The following is a 27,863-nucleotide window of genomic DNA, read 5'->3' as shown; positions in this document are numbered from 1 at the left end:
ATCAGGGAGCACAGTTGCCGTGAGCAGGGGTTACTTAGCCCACAGCGGTGTTCAGGTGGGTGGAGGGTGTCAAGTGGCATCCACATGACTGCCATGACCAAAGGTCTCTGTAACAACTGTATGTTAAGATACATTTCTAGAACAGAAAAAAATCCAGAATGTAAAGATACAACTATGAAATGTAAGGATATAGTTGTAGAATGATGGGTTATAATTACAGAATATAAAATTAAAGTTCTAGAAAGTCAAATTACATGCTGGAATTTGATAATTCACATCAACATCTGAATGTTGTAATTCTAGAATTTTTAACTTATGTATAAAATTTTAACTTTACAATTCTAAAATGTTAAAATTTGAGTTTGAATTTCATGATTGCTGAAACTGTCACTATATCATCACAGTAGTAAATCTGTTAAAAAATAAGGTTCCTCTGGCTCCTCCTCGTGCTCCTTTGCCAGAATTCACTATGCCCGAATGAAAGCAACTAAGTGGAAAATAAAAAGTGGAAGCATAAACTTGGTTTTGAGACTCTACTAGTTCCCCTCACACCGAGTGACTCCACGAGAGACTGGGTACAATTTTTAGTTTTTATTTAGGCTAGTATTTCCCTTTCAGTTGAGTCATATTCTTCCATTTATCAATGACAGATCCCCTTTATTATTAATATGCATGACAACAGAAAGGAATTCAACTTATGTTAGGGTTAGAATGACACTTTACACACACAGCTTAAAGCATGTAAGGAAGTTAAGTACATCAAGGTAAATACAGGCTCTTATTTCAGACCATTCTTGACAAAGAACTGGATGTACTGAGACCTATTTTTCTTCATCATAACCATCTAAACACACAACCTACAGGAGTGTTTATGGATCTAGTCAAGCTGTCATTAGGACACCAAAGGTTCCACCTGCCTGTCGTCCTCTGCCTCCTTGTTTGTTCTTGCTGCTAAAGCATTAACGGAGGAGCAAACAGGACAGGAGAGTGGGTGGAGGACAGATGGGTGGGGAGTCCATCTAAAAGTTTTCAATTCTTCATGTTCACATCTGTACACGCAAAAAAAGTAATGGTGACCGAGGGAAACACTACAACACCTGGCATACGCGGACCTCAGCACGAGGAGGGTTCCGAGTAAATACACACACACGGTACGGTTGAGGGGTAAGGGCCCTGGGGTTTGGTAGCCGTGGTCCCGTCCTTGCACATACACAGATACAGTCTCACACAAGCACTGTACACGGCACAAGAGGTCACCTAAATACATGGAGCCGATGAAGGAGAGCTAACACCTAAGAGGGTGGATTGGATAGCCCAGTACAGGCTGAGAGGGGGTTAAAATTCTTATTTAGACCATCAGATCACACTCGCACGCACACACTCACACGCACACACGCACACAAACCCTCATCCACACAGTGACATACATCTGTATGCATTTAAAACTCCATAAAGCTACACGCCTGTGCAGAATATACTATCATTACTTAGTGTTGCTAGCTATAGCCATTGAAATGGCAATATATGTTCAAATATTATATGTAACCTTTTTTCCTCAGAATATACAATGATGATGAAATGCATTATACAGACAAACGAGACAATGTAAGCTGTTCACGTTCAGTACATCAAAAAGAGCTTCTCTACATTAATTTCTTCACGAGTGCAAAATCCAATGCTCCTCCACCTACTTCAAAGGTTTGCTGCTGAGCTTCAGCAAGTCCACTTCTGCACAAACCATAAACCAATAAAAAAACATGACAATAACATAACGACAAAAAAATACTCTAAATAAGTAGTCATAAATATGGAATGTGAAAAAAACAAACGTGGTCCAATTTCTCTTCAAACAATACAAATAAAAGTCCTTCAATGCAGTTAAATGTTTTCTCTTGTAACATCTTCACATAATAAAAAAAATGTACTCAAAATGAGAGTGGGCTGTTGCTTGCTTGTGGCCCCTGTTGTGAGTAGAAGACCATGGGAAGCTGGTGAGGAACACAAAGAGAGAAGGACAAATGGAGGGAAGGTGTTGAGTCAAGTTGTGGTGCAGGGGGAGATGTTGGGTGTTCACATGCCATAACCGAAGCTGGGCTGTGGGGGCTGGCCATAGCCTGGTGCTGCTGTGTAGCCATAGCCGTAGGGCTGCTGGGGAGGCACGGTCACATTGGGCCCTGCTGTGAGCATGAGCTGGGGTGTGCCTGCAACAGAAAGATCAGTAGTTAAAAGTGCATGACTGTGGTTGTATAGTCAAAAATTGCTCTCTAGGTTTCCTTTATGACAATTATCAACTATGAGTTGTCTTTTTTACCGTAAACAATAGGTTGAGACTCGGTAGCCTGCTCCTCCTGTTTCCTCAGTGACTCAGAGGCTTCGAGTTTGTCCACCTGTGGAAAACACAACAACAGTGACAATGTCAGACTTCAGTTACGCTGCGGCCGACAGGGCTCTTGAAGAGCAAGGGCTGAGACGCTGGGTTTGTAAAAACTGACCTCTGGGTTATTTCACTGGCTGACGGATGGGACCATTCCTGACAGGCGAAGACGAATACAGTCCAGATTTAAATAAAAACAGGCTGCAGGAGGCAGGCCTTGCTAATGTGTTGGGAGGCCCTCTAGCAGGCGGAAGGAGTTACTACAACTAGAGAGCTACTGGCTACTCTATGAAGCTTGGCTATAACAGTCTATCAGGTGGACATCCACTTCTTTGTCGAGAGTATTAGGGATTAAGGAGGAGACAGAGACAAACCGCTACTGGGCAATAATGGTCCCACCATCCAGCCACCCAAATCATCTACTCTAACATGTTGGAAATGTATGTAGAGAACCAACCCCTCACCAGCACATATAAATTTACAAAGACCAACATTTATCATTTTCACCCCTGTTAGTTTGTTCATCTCCCAGCAGAATATCTGCACACTTTTACTTTAAAGTTGGTGGAAACAGACCAAAACACAACTTGATTAACCTTTTGCAGGCATTTATCAGTAATAATTATGATAAATTTTAAGCTCTATGAACCTAACAGAGGTGAAGACTCGATTATGAAAGACATATCTCTAAAGATCCCTGCGTACTAATTAATATAATACATTTATTTAGTAAAACTTGGGGCTGAAACATGCTTTGCGCCTGTGTGCCATCCACAAAAATTAATGCACTCTTCACTGTCAGCCCCAAGTCTTAGCCTTGATTTATGAGACAGGTAAAGTGCTCAAAAAAATGCTCTTTTATAAAAGTCCTTTAAAACTTTTTGTAGTCAATGTTGGGGTTACAGGAATAATATAAACTGATATTTAACAGTACTGAAAATGTACTGGATTAAAAAACACATATACCAAGTTTAGTGTAGTATGGGGTACGCTTAAAATAGGGCTGTATCTAACAGTTACTTTCAATTAATTAATCAATTAATTGTATGATCTGCAGAATGTCAAAAAATGGTGAAAAATGCCCATCACAATCGAGGTTATGTCATCAAAAGATTTGTTTTGTCTGACCATTGGTCCAAAACCTAAAAATATTCCATTTATTAATACGTTCGATGCATATCTGGTTGAAAATTAAATTAATTACATAACAAAATAGTTTATTTATTTATATAATTGATTGACTAATTGTGTTGCCTTTAGTGGAAACTATCAAAAATACTTACAGGTATTAATTAACATTGTGCAAACATCTGTCGCCATGTTTGCCTATTCCGTGTTTTCCAATTGCCAATATTTGGAAACAAGTGATCGCCAACAATGTGCGAAGGCGTCAATGTGTTTGAGAATTTTCAAATTTAGAAATGCATGCTTCTGGCCCCCTAGACAAAGCCAATTTAAGTCACTGCCTGCGTACGAACAGCTACAATAAGCACGAAGCTGTCTGGAGTATCAACTTGCTGGTATTTCTGTGGTGCTTTAGTATTTGCTAAGCAGCTCAGATGCAGCGAAAGGACTCAAGATAGAGCTAAAAAAACAATTCAGAGAGTTAAGCAGCCAGCCAAAAGCTTCAGATATTACCCTCAGATGACAGTGCACAGCTTATATCCTGATAAAACCAGCTAAGGACAATGCTAAATGGTGTAACAGGATAGTGGTTTTGGGTTCAGTTCTCTACATACTTTCTGGTCTACTACTAGAGTCAGTCAGTCTGGTTAAGCAGGCTGTTTTGAGAAAAGACAGGCTCTTTCGTTTCAGAAGAGAAGGGTTGAGAGACATGCTGAAGCGGCAGTTGAGTTATTGTCTTCTTGAAGAGTGCATGAGAGAGAAAGACAGAAGCAGAGAGCAAAGTGGAGGGAGTGTGAAAGAGGGCGGAGGGGAATGGTTTTGTACAGCCAGTTCAAGGTTTCCAGAAGCAGGCACAGCCAACAACGATGTCTCCTAGCCTGGCCTGAGTGCTGCTGATGCTACCAAGGGAGGGGGAAATGCATGCTTGTCGCTCTACATGTAAGTTTCCCCCAAGAAACATACCCAAACAGATATTTTGCTCTCAAAAACTCAAGCTGTTTGTTGCTTATAGAGACCACACTTTACAGTAGCAAAGGATACCTCTTTCTTAAAATGCCTGTACTACAATTAATGGGTTTTATCTTCTGTGCTCTTCTATGGCGTTGAGATAAATTCAGCAGTACAGACAAACATGGAAAATAATAATAAAAAGGTCTCTGATGGTCACCTTATCAAACTAATGCCTCACTGGCTCTTCTATTATTGAAATTAGGTCTTATACTTAGCTGCAGTCTATGCTACAACACCACTGTCAACACACACAGATACAAACATGCCCTCACCCCTCTCAACATAAAGATATAATCAAGAATTATCAATGTGATAAGCCTTGATAATCCCTTAACAATGTCTACAAGGTGAAAACACATTCCTCCTGAAATGATCCCAGATGGTGCGTAGCAGCGGACTGCAGCTGAGCGGTGTTACAAGACAGTTTAACATTAGAACTGATCTACAGGTCTGGTGAGAAAAGGACCTGACCGGACCTATCCAGAGCGGCGCTCTTCACCCAAGCCTGAAGAGAGCTGATGGGCATGCTGGCTTAAGTGGATGGCTCAGTGTGTTTAAGGAGAAAATGGTGATGGGGCATAGCAAATTATCACCGGACCAAGCTGTTCCCCTCAGTGCTGTGGGGCATCTTCAGCTCTGTTTTGGGTTTTCTGGCCAACAACTTTGTGTTTTTTTGTTCACTCTCACTGTGCTCATATACCGCATTTCCACTGCATAGTGCCATAGGACACGGCTTCCAAGTAAGCTGAGGCAATACTAGAAGGTGCAGTATAAAAGACCACTGGACATCCTGCACAAACCCACTATCTTTAAATAGCCAAGCTAAACGCATGTAACATCCCCTGATACCTTAACTGAGGGAGTAGTATCTGCAGTGAAAAGTAAAAGAGAGAAAACCACCTGGTACCGAAATGTGAGTCAAGTCGAGGCAAACCATGCAGTGGAAATGAGGCCCTAGTGTCTTTGGCAGCTGTGTTAAGCTCTAGTTTGCCAGATCAAGTGGTAATATGTCAGGGTTGTGTTCACAGTGTGTTTCCTGCTGCCAAAAAACCCCTCCTTGCAGGTTTAAGTCAGGCTTGGGACAAGAAAAATTAGCAATGGCCTCCAGCAAAATCTCATGGTGTTTAACAGCTGTTTGCAAAGTGCAAGTATACACAAACAAAATTGTCATCCTACAAATTAAATATAAATCCTGAGCTAATGCTGGCTAGCTTCAGTTACAGTCAGCGCTAATAATGTCAAAGAGGAATACAACGGTCATGTCTTGAACTGAAGAAATACATTTCCACACCTCCTCCTGCTGTGTGTTTTGTGCCTAATTCAGTAGCTGCTTGATCTAGAGCCATCACAGACAACAGCAAACCGAGCAGACCCCTGAGGGATGAGTGTGAAGAGCCCTGCTCTGGAGTCTCGTGGGTTGGTAGGTGGTCTAGTGGAGATGTGGAGTTTACAATCAGAAGCAGCAGAGTGACATGGGGGGAGAGGAGTCATGCAGTTTCTGCTAATTTTACTCCTCCAAACTACAGGCTACAGGACAGGGGAGAGGGGTCAAAAAGACTTTCACCTTTTCCTTTATCGCATCAACCTGGAAAGGAAATTCAGAGAGGCAACTTAAGGAGGAAAAAAAAACCAAATGGAAGTCTCCCAAAATAGAAATTGACAGAGAGAAGAGCAAACACAGGGCTTGTCACTTAAAGAAAACACAAAAAATCCTGAGAGACAGATGCGGGTAATAACGCCACTTTTGATACAAATGCAGACTTGAGATCACTCTGGTACTGTGAGTACTCCCCTTGTTGCTTATAACAGTGTAACAAATACAATACATATATTTACTAATAGTAAGTTTAAAGGCATACTATGCAAAAAAAATAGACTTAGACAAAGTAATCCTCCTAAATTATCACTTGTGACCCACTAGCAGTGTGTGGTGATGTCTGTATCTGCAGAGAATCTGCCCTCTGCCTGTATTTTCTTATTAATTTGGTTTGTTCGAGTTGTTTCTGGGTGTCAACCTATGGGTAGTGGTGTGTAACCTCCAGCCAATAACAGTGTGAGGCCTGGACTCTATAAAAAAGTAGCGACCAGTCGTCTCTCTCCTTTGCTCTGTGGATACCAGCTGCAGGTGTGTGTGCTCTTCGATCAAGGGCGAGGTTGAGCCGCACGCGCACACAGAGCAGAGAAGCCAAGCAGAGAGGATGACGAATGCACCTCAGTTGGAAATGCACAAAATCCAGAAATGCAGCACCTTCCTGCAGGGTTGTGCGAAGGTGGGTGGACTTTCTTTGCTTTAAAACATAACATAACAAAACTCTATTTCTCTCATTTACTGCTTTGTCCACCACTGCTCTTTCCTTCTCTTTGAGCCAAGGAGGAGAGGCCAAGTTTGAACGTAGTGTTTACAAACAGTAAGCAACAAATCCTGCACAGTATGCCTTTAAACACGTTAACAAGATAAACTACATAATGTACACTCTTCTTTTTCTGCTGTCTGTTATGAAAGCAATAGGTAGGCTGTTTTTGACGCCATGTAACAGAGAAATATGGCAGGACAAGCAACACAGCAGTTATGAACCTCCTCTGAACACATTTGTATGGAAAAGTAGCTTGAATGGATGGAGACCCAAATGAAAAGGAAAACACCAGTGATGACACGTGACTGACAGAAGCATAGGAAGATGGGCATGAATGGAGGAAAGAATAGGCAGTACTGGGGGACTTATCTGTGATACGGTTTGACACTGCCTAGAGCTGAATAGTATTTGCAAACACGTTTTAACAGCTGCTGGTGCGTTTGTATGAGGACACCTATCAGTGGAAAAGCATTTAAGATTCAATTGATTTAATTTATTCCTGTGGTGCAATCTGAACAGGTCTGACATGGTAAACCTGAGACGTGCGTGTCTCCACAGATCAGTACAAGTTTGCAAATACTATGTAACAAGTAAAACAACACCTGGAAGCAGGAGAAAAAATCCATAGTCAACTTTTGGGTATTCTTGCCTCTCTACCTTCTACAATATTCTCTCACTGTAGTTACCTTAGAATTGCAAAATGTATCTATAACAAGACGCAACATACTTTTCTCTCTACAAAACCTTCTCACAAAGCCATCTACTTTGTCCTGATACGCCACAAACGCTGGTTACCTCTGGCCAACCCACCTTAGAGAGATACTCCCTCATGACCTGGATGAAATATGGCATGGAGAAGTCCATGATGTTGTGTCGCCAGGCGGTCTCCAGCACCACATCTGGCCGCAGCAGGTCGTAGCAGGTGAATAGGCAGGCGGCAAAACACTCCTTCTTGTCCTCATTTAGGAACCAAGCCAGGAGCTCCTCGGCCAGCTCGATGTCTTTGGACTCTGATGCGTACTGCATGGCATCCTGCAGAGATGAAAGCACAAACACAGCTCAATAAAACAGACTCGGGGAAAGTGAAAAATGAAATTTTACTTAAAAAGAACTGGAGCATATTCTGAAAGTGTTTTAGGGGCCACGCACCTTATAGAGTTTGTCCTTCTTGCAGAGCTCAACACTCTGTTTCCAGCGGTTGTTGCCCTTGAACAGGTAGGCTGCGATCCTCCTAAACTCAATCAACTCGTGCTTCTCCAGGCCCTGGGCCAGCGAGATGTTGTCAAAGTTGTCGTAAGCATCAATAGAAGTGCGCAGTGCCTAGACAAGAGAGAGGGGGGGATTATGAGATACAACTGAAAATACAACTTTGTGAAAACATTTATCCTGCAGATGAAACATTTGATCACTGATACTGAGTGCGCTGTGCTGGAAACAACAAATACAAACATTTTTTTATAACCTCAACCAGAGCCCCGAACATCTAAAACATAGATTATGATTTTATCTGTTATGATACACAGTGTACAATATCAAAATATCATACCGCATAGTCTTCCTCAATGATGAAGAGGTTGTTGAGTGCCTCATTTACTGACTTGTTGTTGTGATTCTGGACAGACCTTAGGTACGGTTTAACCAGAGGCAGCTGCTTCACCTGAACAATCAATCAGAAAAATAAACCATTAATGCCCATTTTCACTGCTTTATATATCATTCTCAACCAAAAACCAACTACTTGAATGGGGAACAGTCACTTATAACTTATAACCATACATACAACCGAACACTTTGAGAATTGTTTACAGAAAGCAATAATGGCCCAGGACCTTGCTGAAGAAGTTGACAGCACGTGTGTGGTCCAGCCTTGGAGAGAGGACGATGAGCAGGTCGTTCAGTAACAATGGTTTGAACTCCAGATAAAACTGGATGGCCTTGTAGTACAACTCCACATTGGCCACCTACAATAAAAAAGAACACTTGTATACTCAAATTGAACATCTACAAATGATTTATACCACAATAACAGGTCAGTATTGTGCTTTGGAATTGTTGTTATAATAGTATAACTTGTTACCAGAATGACAAATGAAAATTAGCATCATTAATCAAGTATAAGTCGTTTTTTTTTTTTTTTTTTTTTAACCTTGGTGACAATGTCTTTGAACTGGCCCTCCTTCCAGGCATCAGCTGGGTGGTTCATCATGGTGATGATGGCGTTGTCATACTCTTCGTACTTGTCATAGAGGAACACCAGCTCCCCCCAGAGGTGGGCCTGCTCTGCTGCCCTGAGAACCTGACACACACACACACACACACACACACACACACACACACACACACACACACAAATAGGTTAGTTCGGCAAAAGTTTATCAGAGGATGTTACATGTTTATGTTGTAAAGATGATATCAAGATGTTGCTGCTGTTCCCCTTGCCCACCTTTGGAATGTTGACGCGAGACCAGAAGAGCTCCAAGTGCTCCCTCATCTTCTGGGGTTTGAATTTGGAGTAGAGGATGGCCAGCTCAGTGAACATGCCCATGTGAGCACGCTCCAGACCCAGGGCGGCCTCCAGCATGGTGATCAGCTCCTCAAAGTAACCGCGGTCCTGGAGGGTACAGGCAGACGTAATGACACTTACCATAACGCTTTAAACCAGAAATACAACCAAAATAAACACTGCAAAACCTTAAATTTGCATTTTCAACCCTTAATTTTGGGGGAAAGAGATTATTTCATTGGAGACTTTGAGAAGTTTGGTTAAATATCTCACCTTCTCACCACCCCCACATACATATATTTATTATTGTTACAGTTTTAAATGCAAAAAATTGAAGGAACTGAAATATTAAGTTTCACTGAAACTGCATAGTGGGGGTTAAATTCTGCAGAATATCACTTGTGCGACACAGGACATCCTGCAAAAGCTGCCATTTTTAAATAGCTAAGCCACTGACAAAACTACGCAGCACAACTAACAAAGTGCAGACGTTCCTCTACTTGGTTGCAGATGAAATAATTTTGCAAGTGTAACATTGGCAGATTCATGTGGCATCACTATGGCGATCAGCTGAGAAACCCGCTTACACTGAGGGGGTACTATCTGCACTGGAAAACAATTGAGAGAGAAGGACCTGGTACCAAAAGTAAGTCGAGTAGAACCATTTAGTGGAAATGAGACATTAGTTTGACAGGTGAGTTTCACACAGGCCCCAGTAACCCCAGTTACCTGGTAGTAGTTGATGAGTTCCTCCAGTTCATCAGCGTGGACGACAATATGCAGGCCACACATCTGGGCAAGACGGAACTCTTTCCCATCTACACACGCAAAACACACCTGGAGGAGAACAGAATTGAATCATGAATCAAACAATGTGTTTTGTCTTTACTGACACTATAGGAAGGCTTCGTGCTGTTTGAACTCTGACTCTTTACTCTCCAAAGAACGTTTTCTCTGTAAAGAGTTAAGAATGAAACTGTATCATCATTCCTCACCTCCTTCCAGGTGCGAGTACTGTTGGCCTTGCGAGCTCCATCCACAGCTGCCTGGTACTCGCCCAGGTGCACCAGAGTGGAGGCCAGACGGCCAAAGTTGGACACGTTGTTGTAAAGCAATTTGGCTGCCTCGTACATCTTGTCATCATAGCAACGGTCACCCACCTGAAGAAAAATGGACAGTGAAAGTGAATTAAGGTAATGTGTGTGTGTGGATGTGTGCTGGACGTGCGTATGCTTCCCAGGACCTACTTGCTGAATGTGAGCATTATTGGGTCCGTTGATGAACTCCTCCAGCTCAGCCAGGCGGTTGGTCTTAGCCAGAGCAAAGATCAACTCTGTTTCAACGTACGACTCGCGGGCCTTCTTACGGGCCATCTGCAGAAACTTCACCAGGTCCTCCCAGTTTCCTGAACACAACAATCAACTCCAATCAGTTTCAACAGCACATCAATCTACTGCACATTTACCAGAACACTGTTTTTACTAAATAAAACAATAAATGATAAAGCACAATGAATTTAACATTTATCTAAAATTCTCCAGATCCAAACACCAAATAAGCCTTTATGATAAAGTTCATCTTACCACTTTGGGCTGCAGCTTGTCCCACCTCCATGTAAGCAGAAGGGTCGTCAGCCTTGATGTAAGAGTCAATGGCTTCTTTGACCAGGCCCTTCTGAAGCTGGGCCTTTGCCAGCTGACTCCACACTGGTGGCTCATTGCAGCGCTCAGCAAACTCATAGGCTCTGTCCAGGTTACCAATGTGCTCAATGAGGACCTGGACAAGATGAGACAACATTCAGATCAAGCTCAATAACACTGGTGGCCATTATCGTCAGGTTCTGGATCAAGTATGGACACCAGAATAGCATGCCCCATTTAAAACAGTATAAAAGCTTATGTGACGACAAGCAGTGATTCACTGACCTGCACAGCAGAGGTGTTGACATCAAATTTCCTAAAAATAGCAAAGGCCTCCTCAAACAGCTCATTGCTGATGGCGATGTTCGCAATGTCTGGGGCATCGTAGTTGTCCAGACGATTGATGTACTCCATAACACGTGTCCGATCAGCTTTAATGGCTGTCAGGATGAGCAGATTCTGGAGGTTTCTGAAAAAACAAACAAACAAAAGACTCACTTTATAATTTCACCAAAAAAAGCAAAATACATTCTCAATTGAGTGTTTCTGAATGTGAACGCAGTTCAAGATGCTTCTACAAAAATTACAGCAGTTCATCAGTTGAAGATTAGGTTCAAGTGACTTGCTGCTTACTGCCCTACAAATATCTTTGACGTTTTGGAGATTGTAGCTGCGTCTATCAGCTTCACAATCATGAAAATGTAGCCAGCAAAAAAACAAACAAACAAAAAAAAAAACTTTGGGATATACAGGTAACATCAAGCCCCTCTCACCTGTGCTCGCTAAAGACAGAGTTATCCAGGACAATCTTCTCCAAAAGCTCGATGAGCTCATTGGGAAGATCGGCGGTCATGAAGGCCTTGACTGTAACAGACACCTCCTCTGGATCCTGGGTCTCAGACAAGGCTGTTTGGACAACCTGCAGCAAAGAGTGACGACAGACTTGATGAACTACAGCTGATGTTTTAAGTAAATATCTGAAATGCCAGCAGCTTTTTGTATTAACAATTTAAGCAAATCAGTTCATGTGGCATAATTTAGTGTCAGATATGCCAAGGGGTCAGACCTGGTCGATGAGTGGTCTTCTGTAATTGTTGGTCTCTAGCAGCACGCTCGCCCACAGCTCAGGGTTCTTGCGACGGACAAGGTAGCGGGACAGACTCTTGAACAGGGAGTTCTCATTGCACACCTGAAGTGTGATACACAAAAACAGTTAGCATGAGCGACAATAACAGTGACATGTTATGAAAGTAATGTATGCACATTTCCAACATAATAGTCTTAATTTACAAAATTACCCATATTTTTTCAGCCCCTTTTTAAAAGTATGATTTCAGTTTTAACTCACATGAATCAGTTCCTGGTCACACTGTCCTCTTTCATAGGCCACACAGGCCAGGTGTGGGTCTCTCTTCTCACAGTACTTGCCCACCACGCGGCTATCGTAGTAGGGGTTCTCCCTCAGGAAACGCTCAGGGTTGTTGTTGCTGTCGATGTAGATCTTGGCCAGGGCGTTGTGGGTGGCAGGCTCCTCACAACCTTCATGAATACGGGCCTCTAACCAAGGCAGCAGCAGCTTCAGTCTGGAGAAACATAGACAATAAGGATTTCACAGGACTGAAGAGAAAATCAGCTGCTGACTCATGACTCAGTGATTCCACTATTGCCATGCAGTTCAATTACCGATTTCTTTTCTCCACTTCAGCCACCAATTCATCTGTAGAGAACTGCCCTCTAACCACCATAATCAGGTTCTTAATCACATCCTCAGCACAGTCCACATCCAGTAACCCTCCAATGACTACTGGCAGACGGCTTGGGTTCACCTGGAATAAATGATCATGAAGTTACTACATATTCAAGGACAAATGCACAGAAATAGTTTTCTTCAAGTGGAGTGAGGCAGTCCAATATCTAAGGTATTGTTTGCATCAGTGAGGCAGTATAAAACTTAGGGGGATTGAGAGAGCAAACACGACACAGGATGCAGTTTTTAGTCATGGCAGACTAAACAAAAGCCTTTCAATGTAGGTTGAGTGATATTTTATTCATCATTCTGGGTTTTAAAAAACACCATTTCCACCAGGCTCAGAAGTAGAGATGTGCCAGTACTAAGCTAGGTATCTATACATTTCCTTTTCTCTATTCTATTAGTGTAGAATTATGAACCCTGCCTACATGCAGTTTATTGTCCCGCCTGTGGCTATTTACTTAAGAGAATGCGAGTCTCTGTACTGTTTGACTCTCATGAAGACGCACCTGGTATCAAAACTTAAGCACTCTAATAAGGTTTGTTGCCCCAAGTCTGTGTGCTCCAATATACTTTGACCCAAACCTCTGAAGTCTCTCCTGATACAAGATTGCCCTGCTCTGAGATCACCAGACAAGCCTGCAGATCCTTGTGAGGCGTTTTAAGCGTGTTATACGTCTTCCTTCGAGCAGTAACGTACCTTCTGCACGTAGATTTCAATGTATTTCTGCAGGCTGTTGCGGTACAGGTACAGGACCAGATCATGGACAAAATCAAAGCGGTCACACACAATGATCAAAGGCAGCTGGTCAGTCAGCTTGGCTTCCTGTAGAGGAGAATTACAGTAAAAAGTATTAGCTAGTAAATGCTATGTTTGTTGAATGTTGGTCTGAATAGAGTACTAGCAGGAATGTTTGTAGTGAAATGTTTATTCTGCACTAATCCATTTCTGACCTTGAGGAAGTTCTTCACACGTTCAGGGTCGTAGCAGTTACTCTCTCGGCAGATTCTCTCCACCTCTTTGATCTGGCCTGTCTTGCAGGCCGCCTGGATATATTTAAAGTGGACCTCTGGATCCTGGCTGAAGTTCACAATGGAACCCAAAAAGTAGAACAAACCTGAAAGACAAAAAAGTCCAAATCAGCAGGAGAACTAACTGCAACTATCTTTTAAATCTTCTTCTTAAAATGCACAGGAAAGGCAAATGGCGCTCAGTATATGCCTGTCTTACCTTCAAAGCTCTTGAATGACTCAAAAAGTTCAGTGAGGGACTGTGTGGTGAGCTGCTCATGGTACTTAGAGGCAACCTGGACACAGATCTGCAGATTCTGGCGGATGTTTGCAGACAGCATGGCCCTCAGACACTCCAGAGAATCCTCCACTGACAAGGAGCCAAAGAAATTCACCAACCACTGCAGAGACAAACATAGAACAATCAACAATACAACAACGAACACAAAACAGTGACATGTTATCAATATTTGTTGCTGGTAGTGTTCGTATTTTCTGTTCTTTGAATTGCGTTGTACCTCTGGGTTGAGAAGGTGTGTGTGTACCACAGCGCGCTTAATATCATACAGGTCGGTGTAATGCTCCAGTGCCCTCTGCAGGAGACCGGCCTTCTCACACAGCTGTGCCACATGGGCACGATCATAGTGGGTGAACATCTGATTGCCCAGAATGGCGTCTGCAACCTGCAAGACATGACACAGGGACAAACACATTTCAACATTTTTTAAGCTTTGTTGTGAAGAAACTTTGCATATAGGCATGGGGAATTTGATTTTTTTGTACAAAGCAAACATACTGAGACACTTTTTAGAGAAAAGAGAGCGAAAGCTCAAGGGTTAGTTTCTAAAAGCACAGAAAAAGAAAGTCTAACTGCAAAAGACTGAAGCTATATAAAACAAATCTGTAACTGAACAAGATGATGATTGTTTTATTTTTTGGGCATGTGGACATCTGTCAGCCAAAATAAACTGTGGTGTTCCAATTCTAAATCAGGTTGTTTATGTACCTGTGGTGCGTGCACCAAATTCATTTCCAGCAGGCGTGTCTGCAGTGGACCCTCCATGGGTCTGTTATTCTTCAGGGCATCTAGTAGGAAGGATGTGCACTGCTGGATCAGGTTGTACTCCATGAACACATCAACAATCTGTAGACACAAAAAAGGGAAATAATCATGTCAAACTCCTCACCAAAAGACTGCATGCTTGGATTTTTTTTTTAATCAAGTAACAGCTTCCTTCAATTTAATTGTTTGGTCATTGGGTATGGAGCAGTAGCATTTGCATAATCCTGCTCTCTTGGTGAAAGCCATCTTACATGATGAAAACCATTTGTTATTTTTGTCTATCTGACATGTAGGTGCTTGTGGTATTAATAAATGGTTGAGATGTGGTCTTTGTTTTTACCTGTGTAATATCAGCAAGTGGCTCCTCATCCTGAACCAGCATCTGGGAGAACTGAAGACCCTGCTCTGGACTGATCCGCATTACGTTTCTTAGCAGGAAGATCCAGTCTGGAGTGTAGCCCACCTACAGGGACAACACATCTTTAAGCAAAATAGTCCTACACCTGAGGTGTGTCATAGCTACAACTGAACCATATAAAACACAGAAATGTTAAGACAACAGCAGAACATTGATTAAAAATTTGCGAAATAGTCTTACGGAGGATCATATTCTCTCTCCTTTCTCTGTACCTCTAATATAATACAAGATAAACTTGGAATAACAAAGTCAGGCATGGCCACAAACCTTCTTGGCGTAGAGGACAATCTTCTGGAACTGTCCAGTCTCTGCAAAGCACTGAATGACCTTATTGGGGACGTTGGCTCTGAGGTAGACACTGAGGGCAAGAGTAGGATCTACTGACTTCACCAAATCTCCAAGCTCCTCAGAGCACTCCAGCTGCAAACACAAAAGCAAAGAGTGCAATTCAAAACTGGGTGTGCAATGTTCCATTGATTTGGTTCAATGTATCGATTAAAGGATCGACAATCTAATTTTATTGATGTAAAGTGAAAACATTAATCCATATCATCATCTTAAAGATATGCCTTTACTTTGAAATTTCCAGAGCACGTCTGTGTCACCGCCACACAGTGCTAGTGCCAGGCAGATAATGGCAAGCAGCCAAAACAAGACAATGAGGATATTTACTCCCCTCCCAGGAACAGATGAGCAGAGTGGTAATACTGTGGATTCAATAAATAAAGCACATGCTATATGCAAACACCACGAACCTCTCTAGGCATCTAACTCTGCTAACTTGTTTCTCTCGTTGCAGCAATATTAGCCGATCTGTTTCAACAATATTAGGCTGAAAACCAGTGCAGTTTTGTTGGGAGATGCAGTGACCAAGACCAATGGTGAGTAAGAAAAAGTAGAAATAATACATGCCATTTTTAAGCTATGAGTAGAGGAAAAGTCTGCTGGCCACTTGGCTAATTTATGCTAATGCCATAGGCTTAAAGGAACAGTGTGTAAGATTTAAGTGGCATCTAGTGGTGAAAACTGCAGATTGCAACTGAAGCTTCTCCCGATCAGAATTCTTTCTGTGATCATTGTTCAGAAGGTTTCTACCAGGAGCTAAATTATCCACAGAGGTTTCTTCACAAGGACTGAATAAAGCAGTTTTACGTTTCAGACTAAAATGTACTTTACTTTCATGGCACTAAAGTTCAGGCCAAATAATGACCAACAACTGGACACATACTTTGTCCTCTTTTAACCATTTCTCGAGCAGCTGTTTGCGTCCCTGCTGGAGGACAGGCCTGCACAGCTCCAAAGACTCAAACTTGTTGAGCTGGCCTTGGTCCAGCAAGATGCCAAAGTATTGGAGCAAAGGAGACGTCTGGCCTGGTTGGGCTGGAACACTCTGGAACCGACGGATGGTGTCTGGGGTGCGCAGGATACCCTGGAAAGAAAAGATAATTGACAAAGTACTTAAGTGACAATGGGAAGATCTGGTTTTAGGAAAATCACCTTTGAGTATTGCATAGAAAAATGGCGGTGTAAAGTTACATTAAAGTGACATTCATGGCTGTATTCCTTTGAGAAACTTCCTCTGCAGGGGGTTAATCTGTCCAACTGCTTTTAAACCATTTTGGTATGCAAATCTAAACTTATTTGACATAAAACTGGTGTTTACTGTCATGCTAAGCTAAAGAAATCTGCTTAGTCTTAACAGTCTGAGCTTGTATTAGTTGAACTGTGAATAATGTCACATTGCTTGACCCCGCACTGAGTGCACGATGGCACACTGGCAGTACCTTGGGTGCGTTGGCCGCCACCTTGGCAGCTTCTGAGTAATTCCCTGCTGCAAAGAGGGTGTTGAACTTGCGGGCAAAGAGCTCCTCAGCGCCAGCCAGGTTGTTGCGGACAGCCATGCGGAGAGCCAGGTCTGGGTTCTGGAGCACATTGGTGATGTAAGGAATGATGTTCTCCTCTTCCACGCACACCGACAACACCTGGAAAAGCATGTTTGCAAGCTTAATTATCTGTACACAACTGAGGGTTCTTGATGGATGGATGGCATTTAAAACAATGCAGAGTCCATGTTACGTTTTCATGTATTTTACTCCTTAATCCATTAAAAAAGAAACAACTATCACTATTATGGGTGTCATGATTTTGATTCTGAATCAAAAATTAATCAACATGAGCTTTCAATATAAATGCCAAAAGCAGAATCGCTGTCCCTCCGACGTCGATGTGCACGCCCAAAGATTTAAAAAAAATGTTTAAAGATGACACAGCGTAGCTTGCTGTAATCCTACAGCTGCACTTTGAGACACCATGGCCACTGCAGGAGTCAGAGATGACTGAGAAACAACATAAATGGAAAATATCCTGCTTCACTGAAGTCAACAGCGTGACAACAACTGCCTTTCTCATGAGCTATGTGGACAACAAAGACATCCTTGCCTTCCAAATTACAGTTTGCAGGCTATGGTAGTTCAGTGAAATTGAAGCAAGGATCTGGTGGAGGTGAAGGAAACTGAAGTGGCACCACATGTTCCTTTCAATGAGAAAGGAACAGATACTGAAAATTTATTAGCAACAATTTGACACCTGCTCATATAACCAGTGCACTCTGAACTGTAATAGTGAAATGTTGGCACCTCCTTTGTACATGCCTCCTTATGCACAAATAGATTTAAATGATTTACATCCTAACACGTGTACTTGTCACATTCTTCAATTACAAAGAGGGATTGTGGTGTGTAGTATTACATTTTGTGTGTATGTGTGTGTGCGTGCCTGCAACAAACTGAGCTCTATCTGGTAGACCTGCAGGTAAGAGCCAAGAGCAATAACAGGATTAGATTGTGCAGTCTGCTTGGCCAAGCTTAGCCCTCCTGCTGTGAATGTCACATGCCGCCTGACACCGAAGATGCTGCGGCAGTCTGTTATTTTCAGAGATTTCCTCTGTCAAGGTCACACGGAAACACCCAAGGACCCGTGTTGACAGACAAAAGGGGCTGACATACCACAGGGAAAGTGAATCACTAACAAATGTCAGCAGTGACAGACAAACACAGGCATGAATCCACTATGCATACACACATACTGAGGCTCAAACTGGCAGATTTAGATATAACCACTATGGGTTTATATCTGTGTGCACACCTACGTCATGTTTGTGGAAGATATTAATACAAACTGTTTTTTAAAACAACTGCTTCATGGTTATAATTGGTTGCACTTGTCACCCATTTCAAACCCCCACAAACACCATTTTGGCACAACCAACACCCCAAATTAAACCTGATAGATAATTAGCAAAGTATCCTAGAGGTCAAATTGCAAGAAACCCAGGAATAAAGATTTATGATGAGCCTGGCTATTCCACAGACAATTATAAAACAGCCTGCACTCACTGACATTACACTGCATGGATACTGCAAAGATTTGCAAGCCTGATACCGTCTCATTAGTCAGTCCAAATAAGAAGTAATCCAGCGTCTGTCAAACACTGCTTACTTTTAATGTTTGATAATTAAAATTTATATTAAATTACTTTACAAGAATATTTTCTTCTTCACAAGAGAGAAATTATTTTTTCATGTGTTGTTATAGCCAATTATTGAACACTTACACCAACTAACATGCAGGCAAAGAGGTTTTATGATCCAGTTTGATCTTATCGTGAACATGCATCCATGTTATGTGCCCTGCTGTCACTTTAAGAATGTAAAAAAGTGATAGAAGTTTAATCTCAACACAAATTTCCCTCTCTTACATAAATGTGTGCCAGAGTGTGTACATTAGAGTACCTGTCCTTTCCTGTTGACTCCAATGATACCCGCAGTAGGCTCATGGGGGGCAGTCACAAAAATAGTCTCCCCACTGATCCTGTTCATGTAGATACAAGTCCCAGTCTCCAGGTCATACAGGTGGATGTAGCCATATTTGGTAATGAGAAAGACTACATCTTGCTTGGAACTGATCTGGATTTACAAAAGAGAAATCTGGTTAGAAAGTGTAAATGCTAAACAAAAAGATAAATGAAAATGCACTTCAACAAACCATTCGACCCTGAGCTGATTAAGTACACCCAGGTGGTCCCTGTCTGAATTCACACAGATCAGAATGGCCTTTTTGAAACTGTGCAATTTCAACACATTAACTCACCATTAAATGATGAGTCAGTAACAGTTTCATGTTTTAACAGCACTTAAATAATACCTGTCATTAGCAAAATCCAACCCAAGTGTAGACAATTCATAATTGTTTTAGAATACCCATTTAAAGAAAATGTTAAAGGCAGTGATGAACCAGTGAAGAGTTTGCTTCCCACCAAAGGAGGCGGGAATATTGTTTACTGAAAAATCACATCAGGCAACAAGTACAGGCTCTATATGTTTCCTTGTAAGTAGTTTTTGTACCTGCATGGCAACTGGGAAGTCATTCTGGGCTTCTGGAGGAAAGAAAACATCCACAGCTTTCTTTGGAAATGGCTGGTTCCCAGTCGGCGGAGTCCCCACTTCAATGATATGCAGCTAAGAGCAAAAAGGGGTTAACACAAAATGAGACAAAGTCAGGTTACGGGATTGTTTTTTCTTTTAAAAGAAGAACATTTGATTAGGATTGTGCATGCTCCCAATTCTGATTGATTTTCTCTTTTCAAATAGGTCTGTTGTCGCAGTTCTGGTAATTCTTACCTTTCCTCCTGCCTGTCCTCGCACAGCAAAGCAGAACAGGGTTGACTCCTCAGTGTTGCCCTCCATCTTGAACTGTGCAAAGCCTGCGGCATGCCCCTCGATGGGCTGAGACACCTTTCTGTCCACTGAGTACAGCTGCATGGCTCCGACAACACGATTTTGCTGAAGAGGAGAGAAAGGCCACAAGTTAGGCCAAAGGCGTCTGTGATTTATAATCATTCCCTTTAGGCTTTATTGATCTTTAATACCTCTGCTTCCAGCATCACCAAGATCAATGAAGTCTATGATAACAAATTTGCTGTTTCTGTGACCAAACTTAAACTGCAATATTTAATACAAACATACAGATGGGGGCCTAATTAAAAGGAAAAAAACTGAATGGTTTGGATTTTCACATTTTTTTAATTTCTACCAAAATTTTATTAAGAATAAGCACACCAACAATATTTAAGTAACAGTTTGTATATTTTGAATGCCAGTGTATTGGCAGTAACATGCTGTTCACAACATATTTTATTTTCTGTACCAAGTTACGCCGGGCTGCCAACTTTTCAATTTAATTTCAAGCAAGATAGTTTAATTACTTCTGATTTTACATGGTTATAGACAGGATCATCCTGTAATTTGAGCTAACTTTCATTTTAATCCTCTCAAACATTTACATTAAAATGCCCAGTCAGGGTCATTCTGAACATGACTACTATCTTGTCTTGTCTGTGTCCTCTTTGTGTTATTAAATTATTTTTAATTCCGAAGAAAACGGATGTGTCATGACAGCATGTAAAAAGTGTCAATTGTGAGTTTCACAGTTAGTGCATGAGAGTTGGCAGCCCTGAACTGAGCTGTGTAATACATGCACAGCTTAAATTTATGCACACTGCCGTGCATATGCAGCAGATATTTAAATCCCTGAAAACAGACTACTGTACAATAGCTCAACTAGACTGACAACTGACTGGACAGAAAGAGGGAAAGATACCTCTAAGCAACAAGTGGAACAAAATACCAGCCACAGGTAAAAGAAACTGGAAGCTTGGCATCAAAATGTGTGCAGATTTATGTAGAAACAGTTTGCTGTTTCAGTGTCAAGTACAGAGTAATGCCTGTAACAAGCTGGAATTAACAGGCAGTGTGCTACTTAAGCAAAGATATTCTTAAAATGTCAAAACAGAAATGGAAGTTTAGCCAAGGGTTGAACATACTACGGACTGACGAATCACAGTTTAAATCTGTTCAATCCAATCCAAGATCCAATGAAAAATGGCTTTCCAGTGTATTTAGAATTGCACTGTTGGGGTCAAATAATGATCAAGGGTCACTTGTGCTTTATGGGACTGAAAAAACAAATTCACATTTGAAGGTTTTTTTTTGGGGGGGGGGGGGATGTTCACAGCAGTACTCTGAATTATACTATTTTTGAGGAAAAACATCAATATAACAGGTGATTCCAAATTTTTGAATGTTATTGTAAGTAACTTAACAAAAAAAAATGGTTCTCCTGTATATTACTGGCAAGTAAGATCTAAGTATATTATTTAACTGTGACACTGCTGCTCTCTAATGCAGTTAACTGTTTTTCGAAACAAGAGACAAATACATGTGTTAACATTATTTGTTCAAAATAATTACCTGCGCTGAAATGCCAATGAGCAGCAACCACTTCTGTTTGGCGTCAGTGCGGTAGTTGATGATCTGGCAGCCTGCCAGGCTGGAGTGACGGTCAAAAACTTTGATTGGCTGAGAATCTCCCTCCATGCTCCAATGGTAGACTGCATTGTCTGTGACCAGGGCAACAGTGTTGAGGGAGATCCATTTCCAGAAGGTCACGTCATCTGTCATTGTGTGAGCCTTCATCTTGCTCTTCATCTCAATGTTGAAGATCTGCAGGGTCTTTGCAGCTGAAAACATTCAGAGCTGAGGTTAATATACAGTGACACAGATAAGTGCTGTGACCCCCCCCCACCCCACCCTGCCCCAAAAACATTCTAATAATAACAGTGAAAAAAAAATCAGTTAGTGTCTAAAGCTACCACACACAACACACAGCAGACTTTGGGAGTAAACATAGCCTACAATTTGGGCATACCAACTTCCAATTGCTGGAGAAATGTTGGTAGTAGTCAGGGTTTGGTTTGAGTAACACCAAAGGACCATACAGAAAGCCAGTACCAGTGTCAAAACAAGAGGCAAGACCAACAAAAGGGCAACCACTGTTGGATCTGCATTCAGTTCGATCTGATGCAATAAACTGCCAACTAATAGCCATTCAGCTGAGGCTGGATATGCAAACCTCTTCTGATAATTTGGAGCGTAAATCATCTTTAAAACATATTTAATTATGAGGAAGTCAAACACACTAGGCTGTAATCAGACTGGCATCAGCACTGCATCAAAAATTAAGTCCTCTCATTCATTTCAATGAGTCCATGGTTGACACTGCAAAGGACAGTGCCAAAAAAAGTTGAACCTGGGTCAACTTTTTCCACCACGCTATGCATGTCATGAGGCAAGGTGCTACTTTGGCTCAATCTGCACAGGTGCAGAGTCCAACTAGATTCATTTGCAATGTTGGGGTATCACTACAAAGGATGCTACAACGATTGTCACTATAATTATTTTCCTAAATTATAAAATCCTGTCTCATAGGATGTACAATGTTGTGCAGTGTTGTGGTGTCCAGTTAGCCTTTAAACTCCAGGATCTAACACTCAAACTGGACTTCCTGGATCCAATTTCTTCATCCCAGTTGTACTTGTAAAAAGATGCCTGCATCAATAAAACAGTGCTATTTTAAGTCTAGATGCTTGCTTAGTGATATTACTACTACTATGGCTACTACTACACTTCCTGTTCCTCTTAAATGGATCAACAATAACTTTTTCATTATGTTTGGATACAATGGTCCAGTTCTCCACAGGTCTTTTCAGCCAAAACCAGTTCTAGGAACCAACGTCTGCAGAAAAACACGGTGCCCAGTGCAAGTCAAAATGAGGCTTTATGGCCTGTGTCCAGCCCTCCACCCCCACCACCTACTAGAGAAATGAAACTCCAGGCGTGTTGTTATAGCTCTTAAGGGATTCACATCAAAATTTAATCCTAAAATGAGGGATGTGGGAATTTGGGTTGGGTCTGAATGCAGATTAGCAAAAGAAGACCACAAAACACACAGACAGATGTAATGATAGGAAGGATGCTGGACGGATGCACTAATGCCCATTCTGTTTTTTCTGGTCTTATTGGAGGAAACATTAATTCTTTAGGCCCAAGACATACATTTAGATTCAATCAGGCCCAAGCAAGCCTCAACCAAACTAAACCCTATGACTCATCGTTAATAAAATATACGAGTGGAATGCGTACAGTGACATTTCTGAACAAATGTTTTGGTAATACTATGTGTACGGTACACTGAAAAATACACTGCCTACATAAAATACAGTGACATGTAGTGAAGTGAAAATCTGCAATTAGTTATCTTCAATCAACCCATACTGAAGCAGTTCTATAAGCAACTTAAGACTACTCCTTTGACATATTATGAACATTCGTAAACCCAGAAAGCAGCAGCGTCCACAAACAGGCCAAACCGAGGAAAGCAACCACAAGAAAGACCAACATTTGGCATTGGTCTTTGCAGTGTCCTGGGGCTGGCTGGTCAAGATTCTCCCTGCACATTCAGCAGATTTGGGGGACTGGTGTCGCAGATTAACCCATGATCATCATCATTCTCAAAACCCTGACACTGCAACTCTAGTTGCCTACACAATAACGCTAAACAACAGATTTTTGATGCATAAAATTAGCAACAAAAAACATTGTTTTAGCTCAGTTTCACTCTCTTGCCAGGTCACTGTCAAGGTTGCTTGTTCTCTTACTGGGAGCTGGAATAGACCCAGGCAAGACAAAGTATAAAATGTGCATTTCAGCTTGCTCTTTAATTGATAAAATATGTATATTTAAATTATGTATTATTGTAAGTGACTGTGCCTCTCCCTGTGTGATTATTCTGTGCTTTGCTACATGCCACAATGTTGTCTTTGACTGCATCACTGGACTACAAAACAAAACAAAACAACATACCAGTCATCTACAAATCCGAACAAATGTATGGTCCTCTGAAGACGGACATTATACAAATATTAAGAATAAATTCAGTTAATATAATCACACACGTGGCACACTACTCAAATGAGAACAACTAGTGTAGCCTTTGTGCTGTGCACATCAGGCAGACTAAACTGGCTCAACCTCATACCAATTTGTCCACAAGACAGCCAATACACAACGATGCACTATTTATTCAAGACTACCCTAAATGTCACTGCTTGCTTAATTTTGCCGCTGTTTAAATGACCATATCATTTTTTCTGCATGTTTAAGCCCTTTTACTACATACATACGTACTATACATTACTACCAACCATTTTCCAATGCACATAATAATTTGAAACATTTCCGTAAATTCAACTGATTTTCCATTTATGCCAGGGTTTGCTATTCATTGAATTTTTAACACTCAATTTATACATATCAATTTTCTAGCGGAGATGTGTATTCTGTTATGTGGTTGCCTTCAGATTGTGACTGACAGCTTACAGCAGCTGTGTTACTGAATGCTGACACGCTTTTTTTTTCTAATAAAGAGGCAGCCAGATTTACATCTTTACATGCTTTTCACATTACCTATGTTTGCCTTCAAATTTGCTATTTGTGAGGCAACGTCTGGTCAGACTATTCCTTCAACTATGTTTAAGAAAATGGCCAGCTGTAATATAAAATATATGTACAGCAAATGGGACAAACACACACACAAACAAAGAAAAAAAAAGACAGTCCTTTAAGCTGCCCTCTTAATTTTGCTATGCTTGCTTGTGTTATTGCAAATCCAAGCATTCATTAAAATTACCAACTGTGCAAACATCTCAAGACAGTGCAAACAGGATTACACTTTGACAACTCATGATATGTAAAATTCAACTCACCGTCTGCAAACATAAGAAAGCAGTAGGAAATGAAAAAAAGAGCAAAAACAAGCAAAATAGACAAAGCATTCATGACAGCATGACATTTTACTACCACTAATACTATAACTACCTTCCCTAAGATATCAATGTCTTGTACATTTAAATTTGTTACACTATTAGTTACTCAACCCTTCTTTTGACAAACAGAAATGGGGTGGTCTACATATGAACATCAAATGAAAAGCAGACTGTGAAAGCTACATAACTGACTGACAACACAAACAAAATTTACACAATGACCCAATGTATTAGAAAAGCAACATATGTGACCGGCCAAAACTTTAACTGTTTACTTCTATCTGCTCCCAGAAAACTAGCGCACTCCTCTCTAGGTGGCACATAAAGCTATGTGCTAACAGCGCTAGAAATGCATTTCAGCTACAGCTTACCTTTGAGGGCAATAACTTTGCTGGCAGGGTTCATGATGGCGCTGTCTGCAGAGATGGGCCTGCGGATGGGATTGTTGGGATCGGCCATATCGATGATGACGACCTGCGCCTGCTCACCCACTTTCTCTCTTATGCAGATGAACTTGTCGGACTCCATGGTTAGAGTGCTGAATCCAATGTTGGCTGGGTTGATTCCCAGATTCTGGAGCTGAGATATTAACAATAGACTTGTTTTAGGAGCAATCCACAGCCAACACAATTTACCACAAAATGATGTCAAGGATGAAACGATAATTTAAAGTACTTCACTTATTTACATTGTAGCTCTTTATGTAAAGACAGCAGATGTTCTGGAGCTCATGTGGCCAGGTGACATCATGTTACTAACACCTAAGGCATCATCATCTCTGAAGTCATTTCAAGTCACACTTAAAAATAAATCAGAAAAAAATCTGATTTTTTTCATTATAAATAGGATGATGAGCTTACACTTTAAGTGTCTCATAAGCCACAATTTTACTTTATTTTTTAAAATTACGCTTTTTTTTTTTTTTTTTTTTTAAATCCTAAATATGCAAGGATATCTTCAAATTATTGGTACAAACAAACCTAATGGAACAAGTGGCTATGTTGGTATTGAACCCTAACAAGCACATGTCAAAACAACTATTTGTAGTCTTGTTTTCTATATGTAAAGTGTCCTTGGGTTATAAAAGAGGAGCTTAATATGGAATTTGTGATTACTATTAGTCTGTTTTGCAGTAGTTCTTCCAACTCTATACTGTTTTCGATACATGTGGGCTCTGTTGTTAAAGTCATTATGAACTGTACTGGAATAGTAGATGTATCGTGCCATTCTCCAGTGGTAATCACCCGTGGTGTGGACTATGTACCAGCTTATTAGGCACACCTACCTAACACTATTGACTGTACCAAGTTAAACTGACAGGTGTTTCTGTTATTTTGTCCACCCTGTCTCTATCAATGAGTAGGCTAGATAACAAACAACCGTCTCTATATAAACATATAAATATAATTAACAGGCACATGGCCACACAGAAACTGCCTTCTGTAGGGTTAAATCTCGAATTTAAGGTTTTGGTGAGACCACTGGATACGTCTAATAACCGCACACAATCAGAAACTGGGATGTACCAGCTAATCTTGACTTTGACTGAGCTGTCTCTAATCCGTTTCTAGGTGTTTTCATAATGTATATGTATAAGACAGAGAAAAATGATGATGTCATTACAGGCAGGATGGGTGGACCACCTGGTTCACCTCCGACAGCAGGATGGGAAGGTAACATTTCACATGGAGCACCATCTAACGCAGAGAACAACCTCTCTGCCTTCAGCTGTATAAATGGCCTGTCGTGACACAACATCACCGTATGACATAGGCTCCAGTCGGACTGCAGCTGACCACGGTTTCACAGCTACTAGCTAGCTTCAGTGCATCACTTGACACATCATCAGCATCACCAGGGGGGCTGTGTGATAATAACATTACAGCTGCATTGAATCGGCCATCCTAACGACACACTTTGATGTTCAACGAAGGAAACCACGGCTGCAATTAAATGACGTGACTCCAACATCCCTCACGACACAAACTGAGACGGTTAGCTAGCTCATGTAATAGCTATTTGCTAACCAAAATGCAGCCATGCATAGGTCAATAACACAATAACTGGTCACTGAAGGTCAGAATAAGTGTTCAATGATAACTAGTCTCTCCCCCTGGTCGTCGTTGACAGCTAACATCGGCTAGCGTTGAGTCGGCGAGGCAACAGCATCAGTGCAATGAATGAGAGCTGCTAGCCTGAAAAGCTAGTTGTTAGCTTAGCTGCTGACTAAACGGGGGAGGGGAGGTCATTCATTTGCTGCGGGTATTGACGTTTACCGTTAGCTTTGCTAGCAAGCTGTCAAACGGCCGTTAGCGGGGAAAATCAACAAATAACGCGGATGTTAGTGTTCATACAGTTTTCAGGTTTGCCCACATACCTGCAGGTGCTCCTGGAAGCGGATAGGCAGGATTTGAGCCATGGTGGTTTCCTTGAGCTTCACCGGAGTCCTGAAATCCTAGCCGTACAGCTAGCTAGCTAGGCAGTAGCACCGCGCTAGCTACGACCTCCTCACTGTACGTGTAGGTCGGAGCCAGTCAGTGAAAACAAAAAACACACGATGAAGGGTAATATGCGGCGTTGTTAGTCGTGTTCCCGGAATCTGGTCTCAGTTAAAATGTTAAATACGTCCCCCTTCTGTGTGTGCTTTCTGCCCTGCATCGATGGATAGCAGTGGCTACGGCTGATCTTCTGTCCAAAATCCGCAATGGCGGCGGAAACGGCTCAGAGCCTTCTCAATCCGGAAGCATCTAGGGAGCTCTGGAAGGACACTGGCTCTGGACCTGTGTTAGGGATGGGTATCATCAATTTTAAAATGTTCAGCAAAATAACACACTCATTGTGTTTCTACTCTCAACAGCTAAACGCATTGTAATCTATTCTCAATATAACTCAC

General features: G+C 41.5%; 1 protein-coding gene across 2 annotated transcripts; it reads right to left on the bottom strand.

The window, feature by feature from the left end:
- Positions 1-560: 560 nt before the first annotated feature.
- LOC125888642 (clathrin heavy chain 1-like) lies at positions 561-27,863 on the bottom strand. Of its 2 annotated transcripts, XM_049576130.1 has the most exons (33): positions 27,348-27,863; positions 25,342-25,549; positions 21,558-21,826; positions 19,929-20,090; positions 19,653-19,766; positions 19,041-19,214; positions 17,034-17,231; positions 16,478-16,678; positions 15,517-15,669; positions 15,172-15,294; positions 14,775-14,912; positions 14,287-14,451; positions 13,989-14,169; positions 13,712-13,875; positions 13,458-13,583; positions 12,691-12,833; positions 12,356-12,590; positions 12,074-12,196; positions 11,781-11,926; positions 11,293-11,476; positions 10,951-11,143; positions 10,615-10,772; positions 10,363-10,527; positions 10,097-10,204; positions 9,308-9,475; positions 9,011-9,160; positions 8,694-8,825; positions 8,411-8,521; positions 8,014-8,184; positions 7,675-7,896; positions 6,075-6,095; positions 2,312-2,387; positions 561-2,201 (listed from the first exon to the last, which is right to left on the bottom strand). In XM_049576130.1, exons 1-33 carry the CDS (start codon positions 27,387-27,389, stop codon positions 2,071-2,073), a joined length of 5,055 nt encoding a protein of 1,684 aa, XP_049432087.1. In that variant the 5' UTR covers positions 27,390-27,863; the 3' UTR covers positions 561-2,070. The 2 variants fall into 2 exon arrangements, with proteins under 2 accessions (XP_049432087.1, XP_049432088.1); XM_049576131.1 differs by lacking the exon at positions 6,075-6,095 and having other exon boundaries at positions 27,348-27,862.

The sequence above is a fragment of the Epinephelus fuscoguttatus genome, linkage group LG5 (assembly GCF_011397635.1).
Source record: "Epinephelus fuscoguttatus linkage group LG5, E.fuscoguttatus.final_Chr_v1".
Lineage (NCBI taxonomy): Eukaryota > Metazoa > Chordata > Actinopteri > Perciformes > Serranidae > Epinephelus > Epinephelus fuscoguttatus.
This window is presented reverse-complemented; position numbering and strand designations above follow the sequence as displayed.